Raw genomic sequence first — 23,606 nt, forward strand, 5'->3', positions numbered from 1 at the left:
GTGGAAACAGTGTCAGAGTTTATTGTTTTGGGCTCCAAAATCACTGCAGATTTTGATTGCAGCCATGAAATTAAAAGACGCTTACTCCTTGGAAGGAAAGTTATGACCAACCTAGAAAACACATTCAAAAGCAGAGATATTCCTTTGCCAACAAAGGTCCATCTAGTCAAGGCTATGGTTTTTCCCGTGGTCATATATGGATGTGAGAGTTGGACTGTGAAGAAAGCTGAGCGCCGAAGAATTGATGCTTTTGAACTGTGGTGTTGGAGAAGACTCTTGAGAGTCCCTTGGACTGCATGGAGATCCCACCAGTCCATCCTAAAGGAGACCAGTCTTGGGTGTTCTTTGGAAGGACTGGTGCTGAGGCTGAAACTCCAATACTTTAGCCACCTCATGCGAAGCGTTGACTCATTGGAAAAGACCCTGATGCTGGGCGGGATTGGGGGCAGGAGGAGAAGGGGACGACTGAGGATGAGATGGCTGGATGGCATCACCGACTCAATGCACAGGAGTTTGGGTGAACTCTGGGAGTCGATGATGGACAGGGAGACCTGGTGTGCTGCAATTCGTGGTGTATCAAAGAGTTGGACACAACTGAGTGACTGAACTGCAGTGAACTGAAGGCTCTTATGTAAGAAATGGGTATAACATTAATTGAAGGCATATTGTAAGAAGTATAAAATGCATATTGTAAACTCTAGAGCCACCCTAGAAAGAATTTTTTGGCTATACATGCAGCTCATGGGATCTTAGTTCCCTGGCTAGGGACTGGACCTGGGGCCATGGCAATGAAAGCACCGAATCCTAATCATTGGACCACCAGGGAATACCCTAGAAAGATTTTTTAATAAGATGTATATCTAGAAAGCCAATAGTAGCAATAAAATGGACTAATAAAGAAATAACCAATCTAAATGAAGAAAAGAATCGGGAAACTTGTCACTAAAAAATATACGTGATATAAAGAAAAGCATATCCAGATAGTAGATTTAAAACTGAACGATTTACCCACTAATTGTAAGTTGCCTACACACGTCAATTTTAAGACCTACTTTGGGGGACTCCCCTGGTTGTCCAGTGGTTCAGGATCTGCTTTCCAATGCAGGGGACACAGATTTGATCCTTGGTCTGGCAACTAAGCCCTTGTGCCGCAGCAAGAGAAGCCCACACACTGCAACTAGAGAGAAGCCTGAGTGCAGCCGCAAAGACCCATGAAGCCAGATAAATAAAGACCTTACATTATGTATGGTAAAAAAAAAAAATAATCTCACCTTAAATAAGCTAATAATTTAAAATTAAATGTGTGGAAATACTTATACCTCCAAATCCCAAATCAAACGAAAGCTGGAGAGGCTGAATTAACATCATAAAAGTATACTTCAGAATGAAGATTTTTTGTGGAAGATAAAGGGCAGCACATAATGATAGAGAATTCAATTCACTGAGAAGACATAATAGTCAGGAATGTGTATGCAATTTCAGAATACAGGAGCCAAAATCTGATAGAATGGAAAGGAGAAACAGACAATCCACAGTTGTAGTTGAAGACTTTCACTTTTCACACTCAGCCATTAATACAGTAAGTGAGCAACACAATGAAAAACTATATAGAAGACTTGAACAACTATTAACCGACTTGACCTAATTGATATTTATAGAACGTGCCCAGTCCCAGTTGTGTCCGACTGTTTGAGACCCCATGGAGGGTAGTGTCCATGGAATTTTTCAGGGAAGAATACTGGAGCGGGTTGCCATTTCTTACTCCAGGGGACTTTCCAGACCCAGGGATTGAACCCGCGTCTCTTGTCTCTCTTGCGTTGGCAGGCAGATTCTTTAACACTGCGCCACCTGGGAAGCCCATTTATTGAGCAACAGCAGCTAAATACATATTCTTCTGAAGTGAATATGGAAGTTCAACCAAATATGCCAGTTAAAAACCTTACTAAGTTCAAAACGACTGAAATCACACAAAATATATTTCCTGACCAAAAAATAATTAGAATAAAGATTAACTATGGAAAGTGACCTGGAAAATCACAAACTCCTTGAAAATTGAACAAAACTTCAAATTAATGCAAGGATCAAAGGAGAAATAGAAAATACAATATATCAAAATTATGAGGGGATGCCAAAGCTTCACAGAGGGATATTTATAGCATTAAATGTTTATATTAAAAAGGGAAAAGGCCAATTATCATTCGAAGATCAATAATCTTCTTTAAGAAACTAGAATACAACAAAATTTAACCCAAATCCAGCAAAAAAAAAAAAAAAAAAGAATAACAAACATCTTGGCAGAAATCAATTAAATAGAAACCAGAAAATCAGTAGTACCAAAAAATTCAGTTGAAACCAGTGGCTGATACTGTGAATAGATTAATATGATAATAAACTTATAGCCTGATTGATTAAAAAAGAGAGAGAGAAAGAAGGAAGAGTGACACTAATTACCAACTTCAGTAATACCATAGGAGACAGCAGTACATAGCTCTCAGATATTAAATGCACAATGAAGGAAGATTTAAAAAATGTTATTTAAATTTTTTTGCATGGTTGGTCGTATTGGACTCTTTGTGACCCTGTGGACTCTAGCCCACCAGGCTCATCTCTCCATGGGATTTTCCAGGCAAAAATACTGGAATGGGTTGCCATTTCCTCTTCCAGGGGATCTCCTGATCCAGAAATCGAACCGGCGTCTCTTATGTCTCCTGAATTGGCAGGTGGTTCTCTACCACTGAGCCATCTGGGAAGACCCAAAATTTGTTGAATGTAAATCTAAAAGTGTGTTCTCACTACACAAACACACACACACACACTTTAACAAGAAAAGAAACAAAGAAAGGGGCACAAAGACATTTTAGGATGGGTTGGGTATGTCTATTATCTTGATTCTGGTGATGATATTATCATTGTGTGCATATGCCCAAACTCATCAAATTGTACACAGTAAATATATACCATTTGTTGCATATCAATTATGCTTCAATAAACTATTTAAGAAAGGAGAGCAGAAAAATGTTATCCAAAAAATTGATACTTAGATAAAATGAGAACATTTCTTGAAAAATACTGACTAACCAAGGTCACTCAAACATAAATAAGGATGAATAACTTTATTAAGGAAGTTAATATGCACGCATTGCTTCCGTCATGTCTGACTCTTTGCGTTTCTATGGACTATAGGCCTCCAGGCTCCTCTGTCCATGGGATTCTCAGGCAAGAATAGTGGAGTGGGTTGCCAGGCACTCCTTCAGGAGATCTACCTGTCCCAGGGATTGAGCCCGCGTCTCTTACCTCTCTTGCATTGGCAGGCAGGTTCTTTACCACTAGTGCAACCTGGGAAGCCCCAAAGAAGATAATTCTTCTGCTTCATTTTATGAGGCCATTGTTACCCTGATACCAAACCAAACCAAACCAAAAAAGACAACACAAGAAAAGAAAACCACAGACCAATATTTTTATGAATATAGACACAAAGATTCTTAGTAAAATACTGCTGCTGCTGCTGCTGCTAAGTCTCTTCAGTCGTGTCCGACACTGTGCGACCCCATAGATGGCAGCCCACTAGGCTCCTCTGTCCCTGGGATTCTCCAGGCAAGAATACTAGAGTGGGTTGCCATTTCCTTCTCCAATGCATGAAAGTGAAAAGTGAAAGTGAATTCGCTCAAGCGGCCTCATGGACTGCAGCCTACCAGGCTCCTCCATCCATGGGATTTTCCAGGCAAGAGTACTGGAGTGGGATGCCATTGCCTTCTCCGAGTAAAATACTAGTAAACCAAATTATATACCATGAGGAAGTAGGATTTATCCCAGGAATGCAACTTTGATTTAATATTAAGACTCAAATAAGTTAATCAGTCATCATCATCAGTTCAGTCGCTCAGTCGTGTCCAACTCTTTGCGACCCCATGAACCGCAGCACGTCAGGCCTCCCTATCCATCACCTAGTCCCGGAGTCCACACAAACCCAAGGCCGTTGTGTCGAAGATGCCATCCAACCATCTCATTCTCTGTTGTCCCCCTCTCCTCCTGCCCTCAATCTTTCCCAGCATCAGGGTCTTTTCCAACGAGTCAACTCTCTGCATCAGGTGGCCCAAGTATTGGAGTTTCAGCTTCAGCATCAGTCCCTCCAATGAACACCCAGGAATGATCTCCTTTAGGATGGACTGGTTGGATCTCCTTGCAGTCCCAGGGACTCTCAAGAGTCTTCTCCAACACCACAGTTCAAAAGCATCAATTCTTCGACACTCAGCTTTCTTTATAGTCCAGCTCTCACATCCATACATTAATGCACCACATCAACAGAATAAAAGACAAAAACCACATTATCATCTCAGTACCTACATGAATAGCACTGGACCAAATTCAGCGTCCCTTCAAGATAAAAAGAGTCAAACTAGAAGTAAAAGGCAACAGTTTCAACTTGATATAAAACATCTCTGAAAAACTCACAGCTATCATCGTACTTAATGATGAAAGGCAGAAGTACTGACTTCCCCTGAAAATCAGGAACAATAGAAGGATATCATCTCTTACCACTTCTATTCCACATTGTTCTGGAGCTTCTGGACAGGGTAATTAAGCAAGGGAAAGAAATAAAATGAAGTTACATTGGAAAAGATGTAAAACTTTTCAGTTTGCAGATGACATAATCTTGTGTATAGAAAATCCTAAAGAATCACCCTCTCCCCACAGAAACTATTAGACCCAATACAGGGGCTTAACAGGTTTACAGAATACAAGGTCATATACAAAGAGCAGATATATTTCTATACACAGTCAAGACTTGTACAATAAAAACTACAAAACATTGCTGGGTGAAATGAAAGACAGTCTAGATAAGTGGAAAGGCATCTCACATTTATGGATTGGAAGACTTACTATTGTGTTAAGATGGCAGTACTCCCCTAATAGAACCCCATCAAAATTCAAACTGTTCTTTCCCCCCAGAAATCAACAAACTGATCCTAGAATTGTAAGAATTGAAAGGGTCCTGGGATAGCCAAAACAGTGTGAAGAAAGAACAAGTACTTACACTTCCCAACTACAAAACCCACTTCAAAGCCAAAATAATCAAGACATTATATGGTGTTGTAGCCACACGTTCCAGGAAACAAACTCACTCAGAAGGACAATACAGATAGTGGAGTGCAGTTTATTACACCGGCGCACCCAAGGCAGAGTCTCCTCTTGGCGGAGGACCCAGACCAGTTTTTGCGAAAACCTTGTATAACGTAAAGTGTATGTGCCCAAACCCACTTCCCCAAATTCCCTGAAATTAGTCTGAACAAAGGAAAAGAAAGATATAATCAAACTTAACCCGTGATTCATATGCCTTAAGCCTAGGTAGTTAACAGTGGACAATTATCAATAGGCCTGTGGTCATACCCCAATAAGCATAGTAGAACTTATGATTCTCTTCAGTTACACAGATAATTAGGGTATTCTTTTAGGTGATGGGGAGTCTAGGTATGATCCCTGGGGCTCTTCCACCCAGGGGCTCTGGTTTTCCAGTTGGTATGTCGTTTCCATAGATACTGGGCATATAGCTCAAAGTCCACAGTCCAGCCCAAGATGGAGTCCTGCTTTCAAGATGGAGCCGATTCTGTCTGTTTCCTCCTTCAATGGTAGTGACATAAGGATTGTATATAGACAGATACCAGAATAGAATGGAGATGCAAGAAACAAAACCATATCTCTGTGGTCAATTGATTATTGTGAGGGGTGCAGAGGCCATTCAATGGCAAAGAATAATGTTTCAACAAATGGTCTTGGGATAACTGGATGTTCACAACCAAAAGAATCAGTTTAGACTTATACCTCACACTGTATATAACTAACTAAAAATTGATCAAAAACCTAAATATAAGAGCTAAAACTATAAAGCACTCAGAGGAAAACAGAGATGTAAATGTTACTGTTGGATTAGGCAACGATTTCCTAGATATGCTACAAAAGTACAAGCACCAAAAGAAACAAAAATAGGCAATTTGGAATCATCAAAATGAAAACTTTTATCCTTCAAAGGACACTATCAAGAAAGTGAAACATCCTGGGCACCTACTGGATACTGGCAAGGAGCCTTGAATCCCAGGCGGACCAGAAGAACACCCAAACAACCCTGTATGGTGTGGGGAAGGGGGAAGCGAGGGGGAAGGAGATGTGCAGGCTAGGTGGGATCAGTGCTCCTGAGGTGCAGCTAGGGGAGGACAAGTTCCCACACCTGGAGAGGCACTCTTACCTCGAGGGGATCTGTGGGGATGGGGAAGGGCCTTTGGGGTTATGGAGGAATACACCTGGTGTTTCTGCCCCCACTCCCCCCATTCAACCTCCAGGAACCTGCTGAGGCCTGGAGCTTACTCCTCTGTACTCTGAAACTGGAGGCACTCTGGGGCCCCCTCCAGGCCACACTCAGCATAGGCCACACCCCTGCCTAAGCCCACCCTGCCTGAGCTCCACCACACCTAAGCCCTGCCCTCACAGCAAAGGTTTCGTCTACCTTTTTAAAAATTTCCCTATTTTGCTAGTGTAGCTGTGTCTTACCTTCCAGTGATTGTTTCATTTATATGTTTAATTTTTCTAATTTACCTGTTAGTTTTCTTATTTATTTTATTTTTTATTATTTGTCATTGTCTTCCACATTTCTTTTCTTTTCCTTTATTTCCTGGTTTGCCATACAGCTTGCAGGATCTTGATTCATGAGCTTGAGCTCCTGTGGTGGGAGGACCAAGTCCAAACTGCTGGATTAACAGAGACACTCAGACCTCACGGAATACTATTTGGAGTGAGGTCTCCTGGAGGGCCACATCTCAACACCTGGTCCTGGCCCTACTTAACTGCCTGCAAACTCCAGTGCTAAAATTCTCAGGCCAATCAATCAGTGAGAGAAGAACACAGTTCCGCCTAACAAAAACAATGATATGACAAAAAATATGTTACAGACAAAAGAGCAAGGCAAAAAAACCTAAAAGACCACATAAATGAAGAGGAAATAGGGAAACTACCTGGAAAACAATTTAGAGTAAGGATATTAAAGATGATCCAAAATCTTGAAAATACAATGGAGGCATGGATTTAAAAAAATACAAGAAATGTTTGACAAAGATTTAGAAGAAATAAGGCACAAACAAACAAAGTTGAAAACACAATAACTGAAATGAAAAGTACACTAGAAGAAATCAATATGAGACTCACTGAGCAGGAGAACAAATAAGTGAGTTGGAAGACAGAATGGTGGAAATAACTGCTGAAGAGCAGAATAAAGAAAAAAGAATGAAAAAACATAATACCTATTTCTGTCATGACTGTCTTTCTGAGACACATTCTCCACTAAGGGTAACCTGGGACTACCTATCACCACAGTTTGTGGATGCATAAGAAAGACTGCACTGGAAGGAAAAATATATAGCCTTCAAGCCCCTTTCTCATCCTCCAGAGACCCTGCGGTTCCAGGACTCTACCTCAGTGGCAGGAAAACCGCAACCTGCATTGCACATGCCCAACTCAGTGAGCATGCGCAGTGTGTGCGTGCACATCCGTTGCTGCGCATGCGCCTTGGTGCCCATACGCCGTCCTGAGCGATCTGTGAGGAGCTTTGGGCCTGAGACAGGTCTGTTTATTCAGTCCCGGTTCTTTCTCACTACTTAGGACTCACCAGGTGGGTTCACAGGTCTGTCCTGTCTGGAGTTTAAGTGTGTGTGCCTGTGAGGGGGAGCCAGCAAGTTTCGCGCGGATCGGGCAGTGTGATCTAGGGCCGTTGAGGAGGAAGGCCCTCAAGGTAGTCGTCTTTCTCCTCACAAGTGTCGCGACGCCATAGTTCTTGCCTTGATGGCCGTAGAGGAAGGGCAATGGGCAGAGGAGGGCAGGGGGTAGGATGATGGTGGGGGGAGACTTGGGGGTGCTATTTGAGATATTTGGTTCATTGGGGCCCTGGAACTGATGACAGAGCACAGAATCTGGGGCCAGCAGTGGGACCTGGGCAGGGGGCGGGGTGGGCGATTAAGGAAAAGCCTAGAAACCGGACCGCAGTGGGGTTGTGACTGTATCGCGGGTTTTGTGGTAAGGTGCCAAGAGAGAAGTGGACCGGTTGCTCTGTATGCAGCCTCACCTCAGCCCCAGACACTGAGAAAATCGCCATAGTCAGGCTGTAAAGACTGAGCCTTTCTTCGTGTTCCAACTGAATTCCAAGGGAGTTGGGGAAAATAGGTCTGGTGAATAGGAGTGTGACATGAGCAGTAGTCCTGAGCTTTTGAATTCCTAGCAGTATTTCACTAAAGATCTTCATGATGGAGAAGTCTGTTGTGAAATCAAACGTCCTCACAAAAATTCAGCCTTCTTATGTACCTTAAGGTGATTTCTCTGCCAGCTTTGCAAAGACACAAATGGCTTTGCAAGCGACTGTATTTGGTGTAATTGAAATGCATGTACACTCATACTTAACCAGAGTTTTCTTTTGGAAGTATTTTCACATTAAAAAAAAACAAGTCAACATAAGGTCATAAAAGTGATCAAATATAGCTGTACTATTAAATACATTTTCTAAATCACAACATTCTGCTTTCAGGGAGAACTATGAGTGGGCAAGTGGCATCAGCATTGGGACCTACAAAGCAAGATTGCTCCCAGGTGGATGAACCTGTGGTTGTGAGTAACCTTACCATTTGGTGTTTTCTATTAGCACAAGTTTATTTTTGAGAAAATGATGTTAAGTAGTACAGATGCGGTGATAAAGGCCTTCCATGCTGATAAAGGGTGAGAATTTGTCTTAGGAAGGAACATTGATCCAGATATATTATAGTCCAGCGTTGCCTGGATGATTATACTGTTAAGTTCCCTGGAAATGTGCCCAGTGACTCCCTCCTCCTGCTTATTAACAACAGGCTGCATACTTCCATCCCAACATAGACTTAAATAACTTCCAAAGTCTTCCTGGGTAACTCTTCTCTGTGGGAAGAGTAACTTTATTAAAAGTAAGTACATAGTATTGTGTTGGGAAAATGTTGTTAGGTTTACTTATGATCAGATATATCTATGTATTATGTATATTTATGCTATTAGATGTATTAACAAAAAAAGGTTTAATTTGCATGCACTCTCTACTAGGACCAGCAGCCCAGTTTTGAGCAACCTCAACAAGAGGAACAGCCAGCTGAGATTCAGGATATCACACCTAGAAAGGAGGAAGTACATGTAGAGGATCCAGTGAATCGTGATGAAGAAGAGGAGAAGGATCCCTTTGAAGGTAAAGTGTTATCTGTGCCTCATGCCTTAAGACATAACCAGTAAGAAGAGGAAAGGAAACATTAGAAAAGGACTTCAGACAGTTCCTAAAAAACTGAGGAGAGTATAGTTTGCAGGTCAGTGTGGTCACTCAAATTTTCCCTTGTTTTCAAGACAAAGAGAAGGGGGCAACCTAGTTGTCTGAGGACAACCCTGGAAAAGGAAAATGGTAATAACATTCGCAAATTCTGCTTTCCTTTTTCTCCAGCAAAACATTCCCAGAATAATGCTCCTGAGGTTCTTATTCATCACATTTTTAGCATACTAACCTAAGGCTTTTAATTCATAACACCGAGGGAATGAATATCATCATTCCCTTGTTTATATTGTATGCTTTACAGCTTAATTGATGCTTTTTTTTTTAAAGATTCTGGCCTGGAAGCTGATCTCCAGCAATTGGCTCTGGCAAAGACTGGGGGTGAAGGTGGAGATGGTCCTGATGTCAGGGAGGAGTTTGCATCAAATATAGAGCCTGTTGAAATGCCAGAAGCAGGTATGTCATCCATTCAGAAAGTAATTTATGTGGTTTCTGTTTTTCAGAATATCTTTACTAATATAGAGGGAACATTACTATTATTTTAATAACAGAGTTCACATATTCTTTGAAAGATAATTCAGACCCCAGATGCCTGAGTGCCTGACTTACAGACTGTCAAATAAAGAAACAGAGAGGATCAAAGCCATATCGAATTGAAAATAGGGAACCGTTTTCTTCTCTTGAGTATAAGTACTTTAAGCAACAGCTAATAATTTTCAGGTTCTTTTATAATTTCTGTTTGTAGCAAATATGGAATGCATTTGTAATAAATATCAGTTTATATGAAATATGCTTAGGCATCCAAGTAGGTTCTAGTGCCAGCTTTAGCATAATGTGTGTGATTCTGTGTAATCCCTTAACTTCTAAACTCAACTTTACTCCTGTAAGTTGTAAATTCAGAACAGATACACGACGATGCTGATTTTTCAATGCTAATTTCTGCATTCTCTGATTCTCTTTGATGGAATGCATACAAGAATACTCTGTTTTGTATGATGTATTTATCATAAAATATCATCTTGAGTCAAATTATAACAAGGGAATTGAGATTTCATTTTCTAACAGGGGACACATGTACACCTGTGGCTGATTCATGTCAATGTATGGCAAAACCCACCAGAATATTGTAATTAGTCTCCAATTAAAATCAATTAATTTTTTATAAAAGAAAATGAGCCAACATTCTGCTTGATGTATGTTAAGTTCTCTCAAATTCTGAATTCTCTAGCTCTTTAAAAAATAGTTGCATTTTAAATCCTTTCCCCAGGGAAGCATGAAATGACTGAATAATAAAATGGCCAAAGATAGTCTAGTTTCCTGTTTCTGTGGCTGATCAGGTTGAGAGAGTGCATTTAGTCAGTGATATTCAAGGCAGGTGTGAGTAAGATACATATGCTAAGCACACTACCTGCCCCCACGTTTGGTCTTTTCTTTTGAGGGGCGCGCGAGGTTGCCTATTTTAATTGGAGGAGGATTACTTTACAATACTATGAAGGTTTTACCATATACCCCACTCTCACTCTTAAAGAACTAATAAAAATCTGAGCCTCATGATATAATCCTCTCTAACCGTATCAAGTATGTTATTTTTCCTCTTTGATGCATGAGTTTAAAAAGTTTTGAAGGCCAAAAATTGTAACTAGTTCTTCTTGCATAATCAACTTAGTATCTTTCACATACCTGTTTTCCAGCTTGCTGAGAATAAATTGCATGATTCTGATTTTAAAGGAGGAACTTCATAGTTCGGGAAGAATTTACTGTGTATTAGCCTTCTAAATATTTTCACTTTACATTTTTTTTCCATTCCATTTGAAGAATTAGATGAAAATACAACTTTCAGACGACTTTCAAGTAACTACAGAACATGATTAAAATGTTCTCATAGAAAAATCTTAGCCCTAAATATGTGTGGTATTTAAAAAGAAAAATACATAAATTACAAGGTACATAAATACAAAATCCTACATCCAACATAAAAGGTAAGAAAAAGAGCAACAGAATAAACCTAAGGGAAAAAGAAAAAGATATTTATTAAAAGACAGGTATGAAGTGTTAGGAAGAGGAAAATAAACTCAACTAATAAATAAAGACAATGTGCTAGTTTACATAATTTTTAATATATATATATACACACACACACATTTTTTAATATTCTTTTCTGTTGTGATTTATCACAGGAGACTGGACATTAGTTCCCTGTGCTATATAGTAGGACCTTGTTGTTTATCCATTCTGAATGTAATGGTTTGTATCTGCCAACCCCAAACTGCCAGTCCATTCCTCTAGTTTACATCATTGTGAAGCAAATGGACAAAGCCCAAGTACACATAATTAGAAATATGAACAAGACACTAACAGTTAGTATATTACAGAATTAAAACAGTATAATCTGGAACTCAAATATTTTCAGAATATTGATGAAATGGCTAGTAGGGTAGAAAAACATATTATTTAACATACCCCACAGTAACTAAATAACTAAACATCACAAATACCGTGGATGAACTCTTGAAATTGGTCAGAGTTTTCTCTCAAAAGCCATTATCATTTAGAAACAAAAAAATCTGCTTTTCCAGATTTTCTTTTTCTCTTCCTACTTGCTTTTCTCTCTCACTCATAGTCCCTCTTGCTCTCCCTTTTCTTCTCTCCTTTTTTTCTTTCTTTCTTTTTTTTTTTTTGGTGTGGCTGTGAGAAACAGTCCTATTTCTGCTTCACATTTTGATGTCACCATGTAGCCAGTGATAGTAATGACTTAAAATTAGTGTCACATATAATTTATTATACCAACTGGAATGTTTCCCAGGGTGAAAAGAAACATTTAGAATTACATGAGGGCCCCAAGTAAAAAAGGGGACAAATGTTTAACCGACTTAAAACCACCATATCAGGGATAAAGTAGAACAAATGAAAATTTCTACAGTTTTCGACAGTAGAGAAGAAACAAATGTAATACTGACCTTTTTGTTTACTTCACTTAAGCAGTAACAGAGAGAACAACTGTTTAGCTATCCTATATTTGGAATATTATTTCAAACCAATGCATTTAAATGATACTTTTTTGGGATTTTTTGTTTCAGTTTTTGTGTATTTTGTTCTCCTTAGGGTGCTTTTTGTTGTTAGATATTTTACTGAATGTGTACACAGTTTTGCCTTCTACTGAAAACTACCTTCTGATAGGTTCCATTGATTTCATTTGTTCTGAACTCAGTGTCCTTCTTTTCTTGTACAGCTAGGAAGAGTAGTGTGTTTTTAAAAATACTGGTAATGTGCCTGAAAAGTCTATAAAATCTCTATAGAGGATTAACTGAAGGTAAGCCAAAGGGTCGCCCTTAGTGTTCCTGTTTTAGTCCATTTTATAAAACTACAACTGCAGTGAACTTTGTATACCTCTCCTGTCATCGAAATAAAGTTCTGCTAAGTAACTTTTTTAATGTTTGTATTATAGGTGAAGGGCAGCCATTTGCTTGAAAGAAGATAAACTGAAACCATCTATGCTGTTCTTATATTGTGTATTTGACTATTAAATTTCGGTCAATAAAGTTTCGTTTTCTACTTGCACATTTTTTGTTAAATTTATCCCCGGGTATTTAATGTTATTGAAATTTCATGGTTTGTGATTTTTATTGTCTAGTTGAGGCTGTATGTAGAGATAGAATGTCTATATATAGATTTTCTGTCCAACAATTCCTCTAAATATGCATATTAATTCCACAAATTTAGATCTAGATTATTTTTGCTTTTCAAAATATACTATTATATTTGAATATCAACAGTTTCTACTGGCTTAAACCTTAAACCTGTCCTCATTTTTTAGCATTGAACAAACCTGGCCAGAATAGTCTTGACTAAAGCAGGTGATAATCGGCTTTTTTCCCAATAGGAAATGAAAAATCTTCTCCATTTCAACCTGTTTACGTTGCTTTTTTGTAGATATACTTTATCAGAGTAAGTTCCATTCTATTCCTAGTTTGCTGTCTTGAATATAGATTAATTTTCATCAAACACTTATACTGCATCAATTGTGATGATCATAGAATTGTTTTCCCTCCATTTTTCTATTAATGTGGTGAATTGCATTGGTAACCTCATACATGTAAACCACCCTTGCACTTCTAGGGTTAAAAAAAATTGGGTCATAACATATTCTTTAGGTGTAATCTACATGTTAATGCATATACATACATATATATACGCACACATAAAAAATTCATAAAAGCCTGTGGTCTTCTTTTCAATAAATGGGTTTACAAAATGTGCCACCCAAATCTCATACGGTGTCCCTGATGAAATCATTGACAGAGAAACATTTTTAAAAACTTAATATATAGAGAAATGGAATGCCAAAGCCATTGTTTTTTTTCTTTTTCTTTGCTACCAAAGCCATTGTTAAAGGTTGTAGGGAGACAGGAAAAGAACTGCTGTCAAATTGCATGGCAAATGGCACAGCATATCTTTCACACATTTCTGAGTTGCCTTCCAAGGTTTTTCGGGTGCAGGGAGAGAACAGCCACAAACATCTTTTCTTCTCCATGACGTCCTCCATTGGCTTGATAGTCACCAGATCTCAGAAGCCCTCCAGTTGGCTGTGAGTGTGTTTGTGTATGTGTGAATCACTTAGTTGTGTCTGACTCTTTGCAACCCCACGAACTGTAGCCCACCAGGCTTCTCTCTCCATGGAATTCTCCAGGCAAGAATACTGGAGTGGATTGCCATTCCCTTCTCCAGAGGATCCTCCCAGCCCAGGGATCGAACCCTGGTCTCCTGCAGATTCTTTACCGTTTGAGCTATGGGGAAGTCCTCCAGCTGTCTGATTCCTCCCTTATATCCTTATTATTAATATAATAACAAAACGCTTACATCTCTGAGCCCCCATCTGCATCCTCATCACCAAAAAAATATATTTCTGCAACAAAGGACCTACTCAGACTTCACTCTGCTTAGCGAATAACAGGATTATAAATAGCAGCTGTTGTGCCCTTACAGAGGTATGAAAATCCAGGTCCAAAAGGATTGAAAATGGGAGGTTCAAATCTACCATGAGACTTAAATAAGAGTATCCCATCTTACCAAAAAGTATGTGACAAAGCCCCTAGGTCATGGAGCTGTCTGACAAGATTAGATCCTAGGTAGAAGAAAAGGGAAAGGAATGAGGGGAACTTCGTGAGACAAAATGACTTGAGTCTTATCTGCTCTGTCTCCTTATTGGCTATGACATGACATAACTGGGCTTCCCTGGTGGCTCAGAGGGTAAAGAATCTGCCTGCACTGCTGGAGACCTGGGTTTGATCCCTGTGTTGGGACGATCTCCTGGAGGAGGCCACGGAAACCCACTCCAGTATTCTTGCCTGAAGAATCCCCATGGATAGAAGTGCCTGACGGACTATAGTCCCTGGGGTCACAAAGAGTCAGATACGCCTGAGCAACTAAGCACAGCACGTGACATAACTAAGATTATCAGTACTGGCTCTGACACATACTGAGTGAAGGTGAGAAAGGTATTTACATCCTTTGGATCTGTTTCCCCATTTCTAAAGTGGAAATTACAAGTTTTCAGTAAATATTTGTTATGAAGAATAAACAAGATAACGTGAAGTAGGCATTACATTGCAAATGGATTTGGCTTATTCTCCAATTTTTCATTTAAACGTTTACAATACAATTCTCTCAGAAGTGATACAGATTTTGAATTTCAAGTAGGATATAAGGTTAACTTTTAAAATGAACTGGACTTCAGAAACATATTTTGTCTAAATAAATATATTGATTCAATAGCAGATTCAATAGCTGGTATCAGACATGGCATCCATTGTAAGGTTGGTTTGTTAATGAGGACTGACAAGGCTACCCTGAGTCATAGCATGTAGTGAAAACCGTGCTCCTTGCTGTGTGTGATGACAAAATAAGCCAGTATTCTGGTCACGCAACATCACACAACTCAACACCAGACTCTGTCACATAGTCAGGCAGCCCGTCCCTAAGTCACAGCACAGGAGCTACAGGGCCTCAGGGCACCGTAGCAGTTGTTAGTTTGGCTTGTCACCTTCTACGGGCTTGGCCAGTAAGGAGACAATGAACCCGAATGGATTCAGATTCTACCTTACAGACAGTGCAGAAGCAATATGACCCTGGTGTCAGTTGCCTTGTCCCTAGTCCCATGGTTTGCCACTGAATTGGAAGGGCTCAGTAACAGGCACTACAGGTGGTGGGTCTCTGCCAGGAAGGAGACCACGGTTGTGCCCTATGGCACTGAGCAGCTCTGCAGTCCACAGCTGTAGTTTCAGCTGGGTCTAGGGAGACCATCCTATGTTCAACTGAAACCAGAGGTGGATGAGTAACAACTTTGTGTCACCTCCAGCTGGATGAGGAGGCAGGTGAGAAATGGCCTCATAGCAGCTCTTCATCAGGCTGCTTATCTCCCCTTGCTGCAAGAGCAATCTGGAGGTTCTCTGACAAGGTTCAAGTCAGCCTGCAGTTTAGCCTTGCCTACGTAGCCTAAGTGGGGACATGCAAGGGCACCAGGGCACCAAGACAGAGTCACACTCTTACAGTGTCTGGAATAAGACACAAGACTAGGTATGGTACTACAAATATGACACCTATATACTGACTCCTACATGGAGGAGACCTGTTCCTGTCAGTCATAAAAATATTCCTTCATTGAGTACACACACATTGATTACTAGCATGTCTCAGGACGTGTCTGCAATGCTTGAAATAACAAGACCAGTGATGTGAGGTGGATGATGGGAATATCACACTGGTGGGCCGGACAGACACATAAACAGAAAAGAAGTGCAAAGGAGAAACACAGGGAATGGACCTTAGGGAAAAGCAAAGCAAAACGGTGAGCAGGGTGGCCAAGAAGCAGGAGGAAAGCTAGAATATAAGGTTCATTCTAAGAGTGAAAGAGGTTATATATAACACAGCCGTGCTTTGACCCAGGCTGTGGATGAGAGTCACAACCTCCCCTGCATCACTGCCCCTTTTGAGGGTGGTGTCTGGGAGTCTAGAGATTCTGAAGGGAGAGAAGGAAAATACATAGTGCAGGGGGTACGTGCACCCGCCCTGATAGAGATGCAGGTGCAGCTTGTTACAGTTATCAGGTGGGGATGAGCGGAGTTGGATTCGGTGACTCAAGAAGAAATGTGCAAATGAATGTAAAGGGAGAAAGCACATGGAGAGGGGGGTAAACAGCTCCAACTCCCATTTCTGTACCAGGGTAGGTGCTCCATATTACTGTCGTGAGAAGGCTCCCTGGTCTGAGCTCTGGGAGGGAGTGATGAGCATTCTAAGGACCCATCATCACCAAAGCAGGGGGCACTGAGTGTTTGAAGACTTAAGTCTCAGCCTTTACCACTGACAGACACAGAAAGCTTCTTAGTCCTGCTGAGAGTGGTGGTGGAAGCTCAAAGGTAAGGTGGAGGTGGTGGTGGTTGTTCAGTCGTTCAGTCGTGTCCAACTATTTACTACCATGGCCTGCAGCATGCCAGGCTCCTCTGTCCTCCACTATCTCCCTGAGTTTGATCAAATTAATGTCCATTGGGTTGGTGATGCTATCTAATCATCTCATCCTCTGTCGCCCCCTTGTCCTCCTGCCTTCAATCTTTTTGCATCAGGGTCCTTTTCAATGAGTCAGCTATTCGCATCAGGTGGCCAAAGTATTGCAGGTTCAGCATCAGTCCTTCCAGTGACTATTCAGAGTTCATTTCCTTTAGGATTGGCGGGTTTGTTCTCCTTGCTGTCCAAGGGATTCTCAAGGCTCATCTCTAGCACCACAATTCGAAAGCATCAATTCTTTGGCACTCAGCCTTCTTAATGACCCAACTCACACATCTGTACATCACTATTGGAAAAACCATAGTTTTGACTCTACAGACCTTTGTCAGCAAAGTGATGGCTCTGCTTTTTAATATGGTGTCTAGGTTTGTCATGGTCTTCCCTGGGGGCTCAGCGGTAAAGAATCTGTCTGTTATGCAGCACACTTAGGAGATATGGGTTCAATCCCTGGGTCAGGAAGTTCCCCTGGTGGTGGGCATGGCAACCCACTCTAGTATCTCATCTCGAGAATCCCCTGGACAGAGGAGCCTGGTGGGCCTCTGTCCATGGGGTCGTAAAGAGCCAGACACTACTGAAGTGCCTGAGAATTCATGTAAGCTAGGTTTGTCATAGCTTTCCTTCCAAGGAGCAAGCGTCTTTTAATTTCATGGCTGCAATCACCATTTGCAGTGATTTTTGAGCCCAAGAAAATGAAATATGTCACTGCTTCCACTTCAGTTCAGTTCAGTCACTCAGCCGTGTCTGCATCTTTGTGACCACTTGAACCGTGGGTAGCCCATCCCCTCTCCAGCGGATCTTCCCAACCCAGGACTCAGACCAGGGTCTCCTGCATTGCAGGAGGATTCTTTCACAGCTGAGCTATCAGGGATTGAAACATTTCACATTGTTGTTCAGTGGCTCACTCGGGTCCGACTCTTTAAAACCTTGTGGACTGCAGCATGCCAGCCTTTCCTGTCCTTCACTATATCCCAGAGTTTGCTCAAACCCATGTCCATTGAGGCAATGATGCCATCCAACCATCTCATCCTCTGCTGGTCCGTTTTCCTCCTGCCCTCAATCTTACCCAGCATCAGGGTCTCCATCGGCTCTTCACATCCCACAATATTGGATTTTCAGCTTCAACATCAGTCCTTCCAATGAACACCCAGGAATGATTTCCTTTAGGATGGACTGGTTGGATCTCCTTGCAGTCCAAGGGACTCTCAAGAGTCTTCTTCAACACCATAGCTCAAATGCACCAATTCTTTGGCACTCAGCTTTCTTTATAGTCCAACTCTCATATCCATACATGACCACTCGAAAAACCATAGCCTTGACTAGATGGACCCTTGTTGACAAAGTAATGTCTCTGCTTTTTAAGATGCTGTCTAGTTTGGTCATAAGTTTCCTTCCAAGGAGTAAGCATCTTTTACTTTCATGGCTGCAGTCACCATCTGCAGTGATTTTGGAGCCCAAAAAAATAAAGTCTGTCACTGTTTCCACTGATTTCCCATCTATTTCCCATGAGATGATGGGACCAGATGCCATCATCTTAGTTTTCTGAATGTTGAGCTTTGAGCCAAATTTTTCACTCTCCTCTTTCACTTTCATCAAGAGGCTCTTTAGTTCTTCTTCACCTTCTGCAATAAGGGTGGTGTCGTCTGCATATCTGAGGTTATTGATATTTCTCCTGGCAATCTTGATTCCAGCTTGTGCTTCCTCCAGCCCAGCGTTTCTCATGATGTACTCTGCATATAAGTTCAATAAGCAGGATGACAATATACAGCCTTGATGTACTCCTTTTCCTATTTGGAACAAGTATGTTGTTCCATGTCCAGTTCTAACTGTTGCTTCCTGACCTGCATGCACGTTTCTCAAGAGGCAGGTCCGGTGGTCTGGTATTCCCATCTCTCTCAGAATTTTCTACAGTTTATTGTGATCCACACAGTCAAAGGCTTTGGCATAGTCAATAAAGCAGAAATAGATGTTTGTCTGGAACTCTCTTGCTTGTTCCATGATCCAGTGGATGTTGGCAATTTGATCTCTGGTTCCTCTGCCTTTTCTAAAACCAGCTTGTACATCTGGAAGTTCGCAGTTCACGTATGGCTCAAACCTGGCTTGGAGAATTTTGAGCATTATTTTACTAGCGTGTGGGATGAGTGTGATTGTGCGGTAGTTTGAGCATTCTTTAACATTGCCTTTCTTTGGGATTGGAATGAAAACTGGCCTTTTCCAGTCCTGTGGCCACTGCTGAGATTTCCAAATTTGCTTACGTATTGAGAGCAACACTTTCACAGCATCATTTTTAGGATTTTAAATAGCTCAACTGGAATTCCATCAACTCCACTAGCTTTGTTTGTAGTGATGCTTTCTAAGGCCCACTTGACTTCACATTCCAGGATGTCTGGCTCTAGGTGAGTGATCACACCATCGTAATTATCTAGGTCATGAAGCATAGTTAATGAATTTTTTCCTGGAATTCCTTTCCGTTTTCTACGATCCATGGATGTTGGCAGTTGGATCTCTGGTTCCTCTGCCTTTTCTGAATCCACGTTGTACATCTGGTACTTGTTTGTTCACATACTGTTGAATCCTAACATGATGGATTTTGAGAATGACCTGGCTAGCATCTGAAATGGGTGCAGTTGTGCAGTAGTTTGAACATTCCTTGGCATGACCCTTCTTTGGCATTGGAATGAAAACTGACCTTTCTAGTCCTGTGGCCACTGCGGAGTTTTCCAAATTTGCTGGCATATTCAGTGCAGCACTTTAACAGCGTCATCTTTTAGCATTTGAAATAGCCAGGATTCCGTCAACTCCACCAGCTTTGTTCACAGTAATGTTTCCTAAGGCCCACTTGACTTCACACTCCAGTATGTTTCACGTTATTTCACATTGGCACAACCAAATTCATCAAAAATTGTGAACTTGTGTTTCAGAAGCCACAACAATTTGTACTCAATGTGGGTGCCAAAAACCTTGAGGCCCAAAGTAAGGTCTAAACATTGAAAATACCTACATTCCTTTAAAGACAGGCGTTTACATTTTGAAGTGAAGCCAGGTGACTCCTGAGTCCCAGATCCCGGAGCGGCTGGGCTGGAGGTGTGGCTGAAACTGAGGCGGCCGCACCGTGAGGCCCTCTCCCTGTGTGGAGAGAGGGCCTGCCCCAAGGACGAGAAGAACAGGACCCTCAGGGGTCTCCCAGTCTAGCAGGGAGGCAGGCACATTGCTTCAGGCAGCAAATATTCATTGAGGCTTTTCCTGGCTCTCTGTGGTGGATACAAGTGGCCAGCCCACAGAAATCCCTGTGCTGGACTTACTCTCCCCAAAGGGGAAGGGGTAGGGGTAGGAGGCACCCTACCTCATAACAACCCAGGACATTCTACAGTGTGTTAGAAGGGGGTGGTGCTGTGATCAGATACATGTAAGTCCTGTAAGGGACTGGTACTGTGGGCAGCAAGGGGGAAAGCTGCAAGTCTCAGTATTGAACAGAGCAACCAGGGCGGGCTTCATTGAGGAGCTGATATTTTAACAAAGACTTGAAGGGGGAATGGAGTCAGCACAGCAGACATCTGGGGTCAGGATATTGCAGAAGAGGGAACAGTGGGGATAAATGCAGGGGGCAGACACTGCCAGGAGGCCAGGGCAGCTGGGAGCAGGGAGTGAGAGTTGAACAGAAAGCGGGGACTAGATACCGCGGCACTGGGGAAGCGTCTGCTCTGTTGGCAAAACAACAGGGACAAGCAGGGGTCATAGGTGCTGATGGACATGCCTGCGCCAGGCCTGTGAGGGAGGCAGAGGCAGGACAGGGGGAAAGAGCACAGACAGCTGAGGTGGGGCAAGCAAGGAGTGAGGAAGATGCACGAGGGGCAGCTCCGAGTGAGGCTGACGGCCTCCCCTGGACTCGACACGCCTTTCCTACCTGTGCTGGTGTCCCCGACTCCATAGACGCCTGTGCTCCAGGCACAGTGTCAGAGACTCCACTAGCAGCCTGAGGTCATTCAACTGTCCATCGTCTGAACATATAGTTGCGGGGCCTACATTGCCTCTTCGTCCCTGGGAAACGTTCAGTGGCCTGAATGGTGCTCTCAGGATCTTGACCCCAGTTCCACTGTGAGGCTACAGCTGTGGCTGATGGGGCAACAGAGTGACCCACACGTGTGTAATGAATCTTCAAGCTGCTTTGATCAGGAGTTTCCAGAATTAGGGGTCATATGAAATATGCACTCCAATCCCCACCCCAAAAGGGAAGAGAATGTGATTCCACAGATGTCCTGCTTACTCCATTCTCCTGTGTCATTATTAACACAAAAGTAACTGGTCCACAAAGAGCTACGCTTTATTCACTGAGAATTTACCTTGAGTCCTGGTGCTTCGTTCATTGAGGAAGTAGTTCTAAGCAGGGACCAGACACTATGTGTCCTCCTACTGCAGTTGGATTTGTTAGGGATGATCAGGACTGTCCCTGCAAGGAGATGACTGCCACATGCTTTGTGAGAAAAGCGATGGCAGGATTTAAATTATAGAACTCTGGGAACACAGAAGAGAGCATCTGACCCCTGCCATATGTCCCGGGGTGGGATGTGGTGTGGGTCCCTAGTCAGGACACATTCTCGGGGGGACGGGGAGATTTCTTGAGGTGGCACTTTGACCTTCCACAGTTTACACACACATGAGCAGAAGAGCACAGATCTGGACATAGGTGATGCCAGACAGACTTTCATTCCCAGTTGTCTCCAGAGCACCATGGCAGCTGGGTCGTCTCCAGTGCTGTCTTACAGCCACTAAAAACCCTTCCTGTGCTTTGGCGTGCCTCCTGATTCCTTATACCTGATAAATAGAGTGAGACTGGTGGAGACATAACTGGGGTGGGGGCTGGTTGCAAAGCCTCTCTGATATGGCAGAGTGCCTCCCCGCCAGGGAAGTTAAAGTCCTTCTGGGTGTTGCCTCTGGAGCAACCCTTTCCTACCAGCGGACTCCAGTTTCTTGGCTGCAAGGCAGCTCCTCCTAAGGCACACACAAAGGGGCTTAGGACATTTCAGGGTGGCTTTGCCCTACTGGGTATGTGCGTTTCACAAGCAGACAGGAGATTGAGACACTGATGGCTCTCCTCTCATGGAACAACATCTGCATCTCTGTAACTGAAACACAAGCCACGCGTGTTGTTGTGACTGCAGAGAAGACTGGCTTTGCACTCAAGAGAAACTAGGGCATGACTCCCAGATCCAGCTTTTACTGCATCAGCCACCTAAGCTCTTTCAGCTTGCTTTCTTGTCTATGAGAAGGCCTGGGTTCATCCATACTCCTCTGGGTCTGAGGGGAATAAAACCACACATACCTGCCTCCCACAAGCTCCATAAGTAGGCTCCAGGGGAGCCATTTACACTGCCCCCCCCTCCCCATTACAGACACATCAGTGGGGAGGGTGGCATGCCAGAGCCCCTGAGAGTCTACTCCATCCTCTGGCTGGGGTGGGGCTTGGGGTGGGGTGGTGGAACTGGTGCCATGTCCAACTATTTAATTGGCTTTACATACCACAGGCACACACTTCATTTCATATTTAGGTGTGTTCTGCTTAGAGGAGTTGTAGTGAAGGAAGTCAGTCGTCACAGTTGAATCTGTAGCAGGTAGAAGCAGCAGTGGGGTCGCTCCCTCCACTGGCCATCACAGGAACTGGCAGTTCCCTCCATGGGTTGATGGCACCAGGTAGAGACACCTGAGGAGTTGCAAGAAGGTGCTGTGACATTCCCTAGGAGGGTCCCCATACTGAGCTGGCAGCTCATCCTTGCCTCCCTGATGACCACACGGACTAGTAAATCAAACTCCTGCATAGGGAGGATGTGTCAATATACTTCATCTTGTCCTAACAGGAACTCAACACTATAAAGTGAAAAATAGTGAAAATCTCATCAACGCACAGTGCGTGGGTAGGGCAGCTCAAGTCCTGTTCCGTGTACTGGGTCACAGACACCGTAAAGTGACATTTTGAAATTTCCATGCTCTGGCTTATCCATCCTCACTGTGAAGCAGGTGGTCACCCTGGATCCCGTTATGCTTCCAGCGCTGTGACCAAATTCAAAAGGCCATATTCAAAGAACAACGGGCCCATATAAAGCAAGAGGAGAGATTTTCTGTCTGTATCCTATTCTTAGCAAGGAAGCCTTTCCCAGACAAACTCTGCCATCAGATTGCGTTTCTCATCAGCTCCTCATGCACCGGGGATTCATACTGAAATCTTCACCACCTTCCATTTGGTAAAAATATCAAAACTGTTAACTGTGACTTTTCTCCCAGGTACTCCCCAGGAAAAACGGAAACTGCTCTACCGAGCCTGGCAGCTGAACCTAAGAAGGAATCAGGCAGATGAGGAGGGAGAAAGGGCATGTAAGATGGAGGCAAAGGCAGGAGTGAGATTGTGAAATCGGTGGGTGGGGAGGGGAAGAGAGGGAGCGGAGGGGGTGGCTAGGGAGTAGGAGTGTGAGCACAACGGCCATATGATGAACAGAGAGAGGTCTGGGTGGCTGGAATATCAAGTGGGGCGTGGAGCAGAAGGAGGGTGTCTGGTGAAGATAGGGCATTTGGGGGAAGACAAGACCTGCTGTGCCTAGTCCAGGAGGCTGGACAGTATCCTAAGAGCAGCGGGCAGCCCGTGAAGAGTTTTGAACAGGGGTGTCATGCCCAGATTGCACTGAAGAAAGCTTCCCTTCCTCAGGCAGCAGGACAGACCATGTGTTGGAAAGCATCAGGATTGCTG

The 23,606-nt window shown here is 42.8% G+C and overlaps 1 protein-coding gene across 7 annotated transcripts in view; it reads left to right on the forward strand.

Moving 5' to 3' along the window:
• Positions 1–7,542: 7,542 nt before the first annotated feature.
• LOC133244041 (P antigen family member 3-like) overlaps positions 7,543–23,606 on the forward strand; it is a 57,821-nt gene continuing 41,757 nt past the window's right edge. Inside the window, exons 1-6 of one of the 7 annotated variants that reach the window (XR_009735257.1) lie at positions 7,545–7,657; positions 8,564–8,643; positions 9,103–9,241; positions 9,647–9,772; positions 12,419–12,626; positions 12,762–12,874. Coding sequence is in view for 6 of the 7 variants with exons in the window: in XM_061410718.1 (XP_061266702.1) it covers positions 8,572–8,643; positions 9,103–9,241; positions 9,647–9,772; positions 12,419–12,549 (468 nt within the window). In the remaining variant the exon portion in view is untranslated. Of the gene's footprint in view, positions 7,658–8,563; positions 8,644–9,102; positions 9,242–9,646; positions 9,773–11,493; positions 12,875–23,606 lie in introns of those variants that run through there. The other 6 variants (XM_061410719.1, XM_061410720.1, XM_061410718.1 and 3 more) reach the window with 6 other exon arrangements.

Source organism: Bos javanicus, unplaced genomic scaffold (genome assembly GCF_032452875.1).
Source record: "Bos javanicus breed banteng unplaced genomic scaffold, ARS-OSU_banteng_1.0 tig00002795_1, whole genome shotgun sequence".
NCBI classification, from domain to species: Eukaryota; Metazoa; Chordata; class Mammalia; order Artiodactyla; family Bovidae; genus Bos; species Bos javanicus.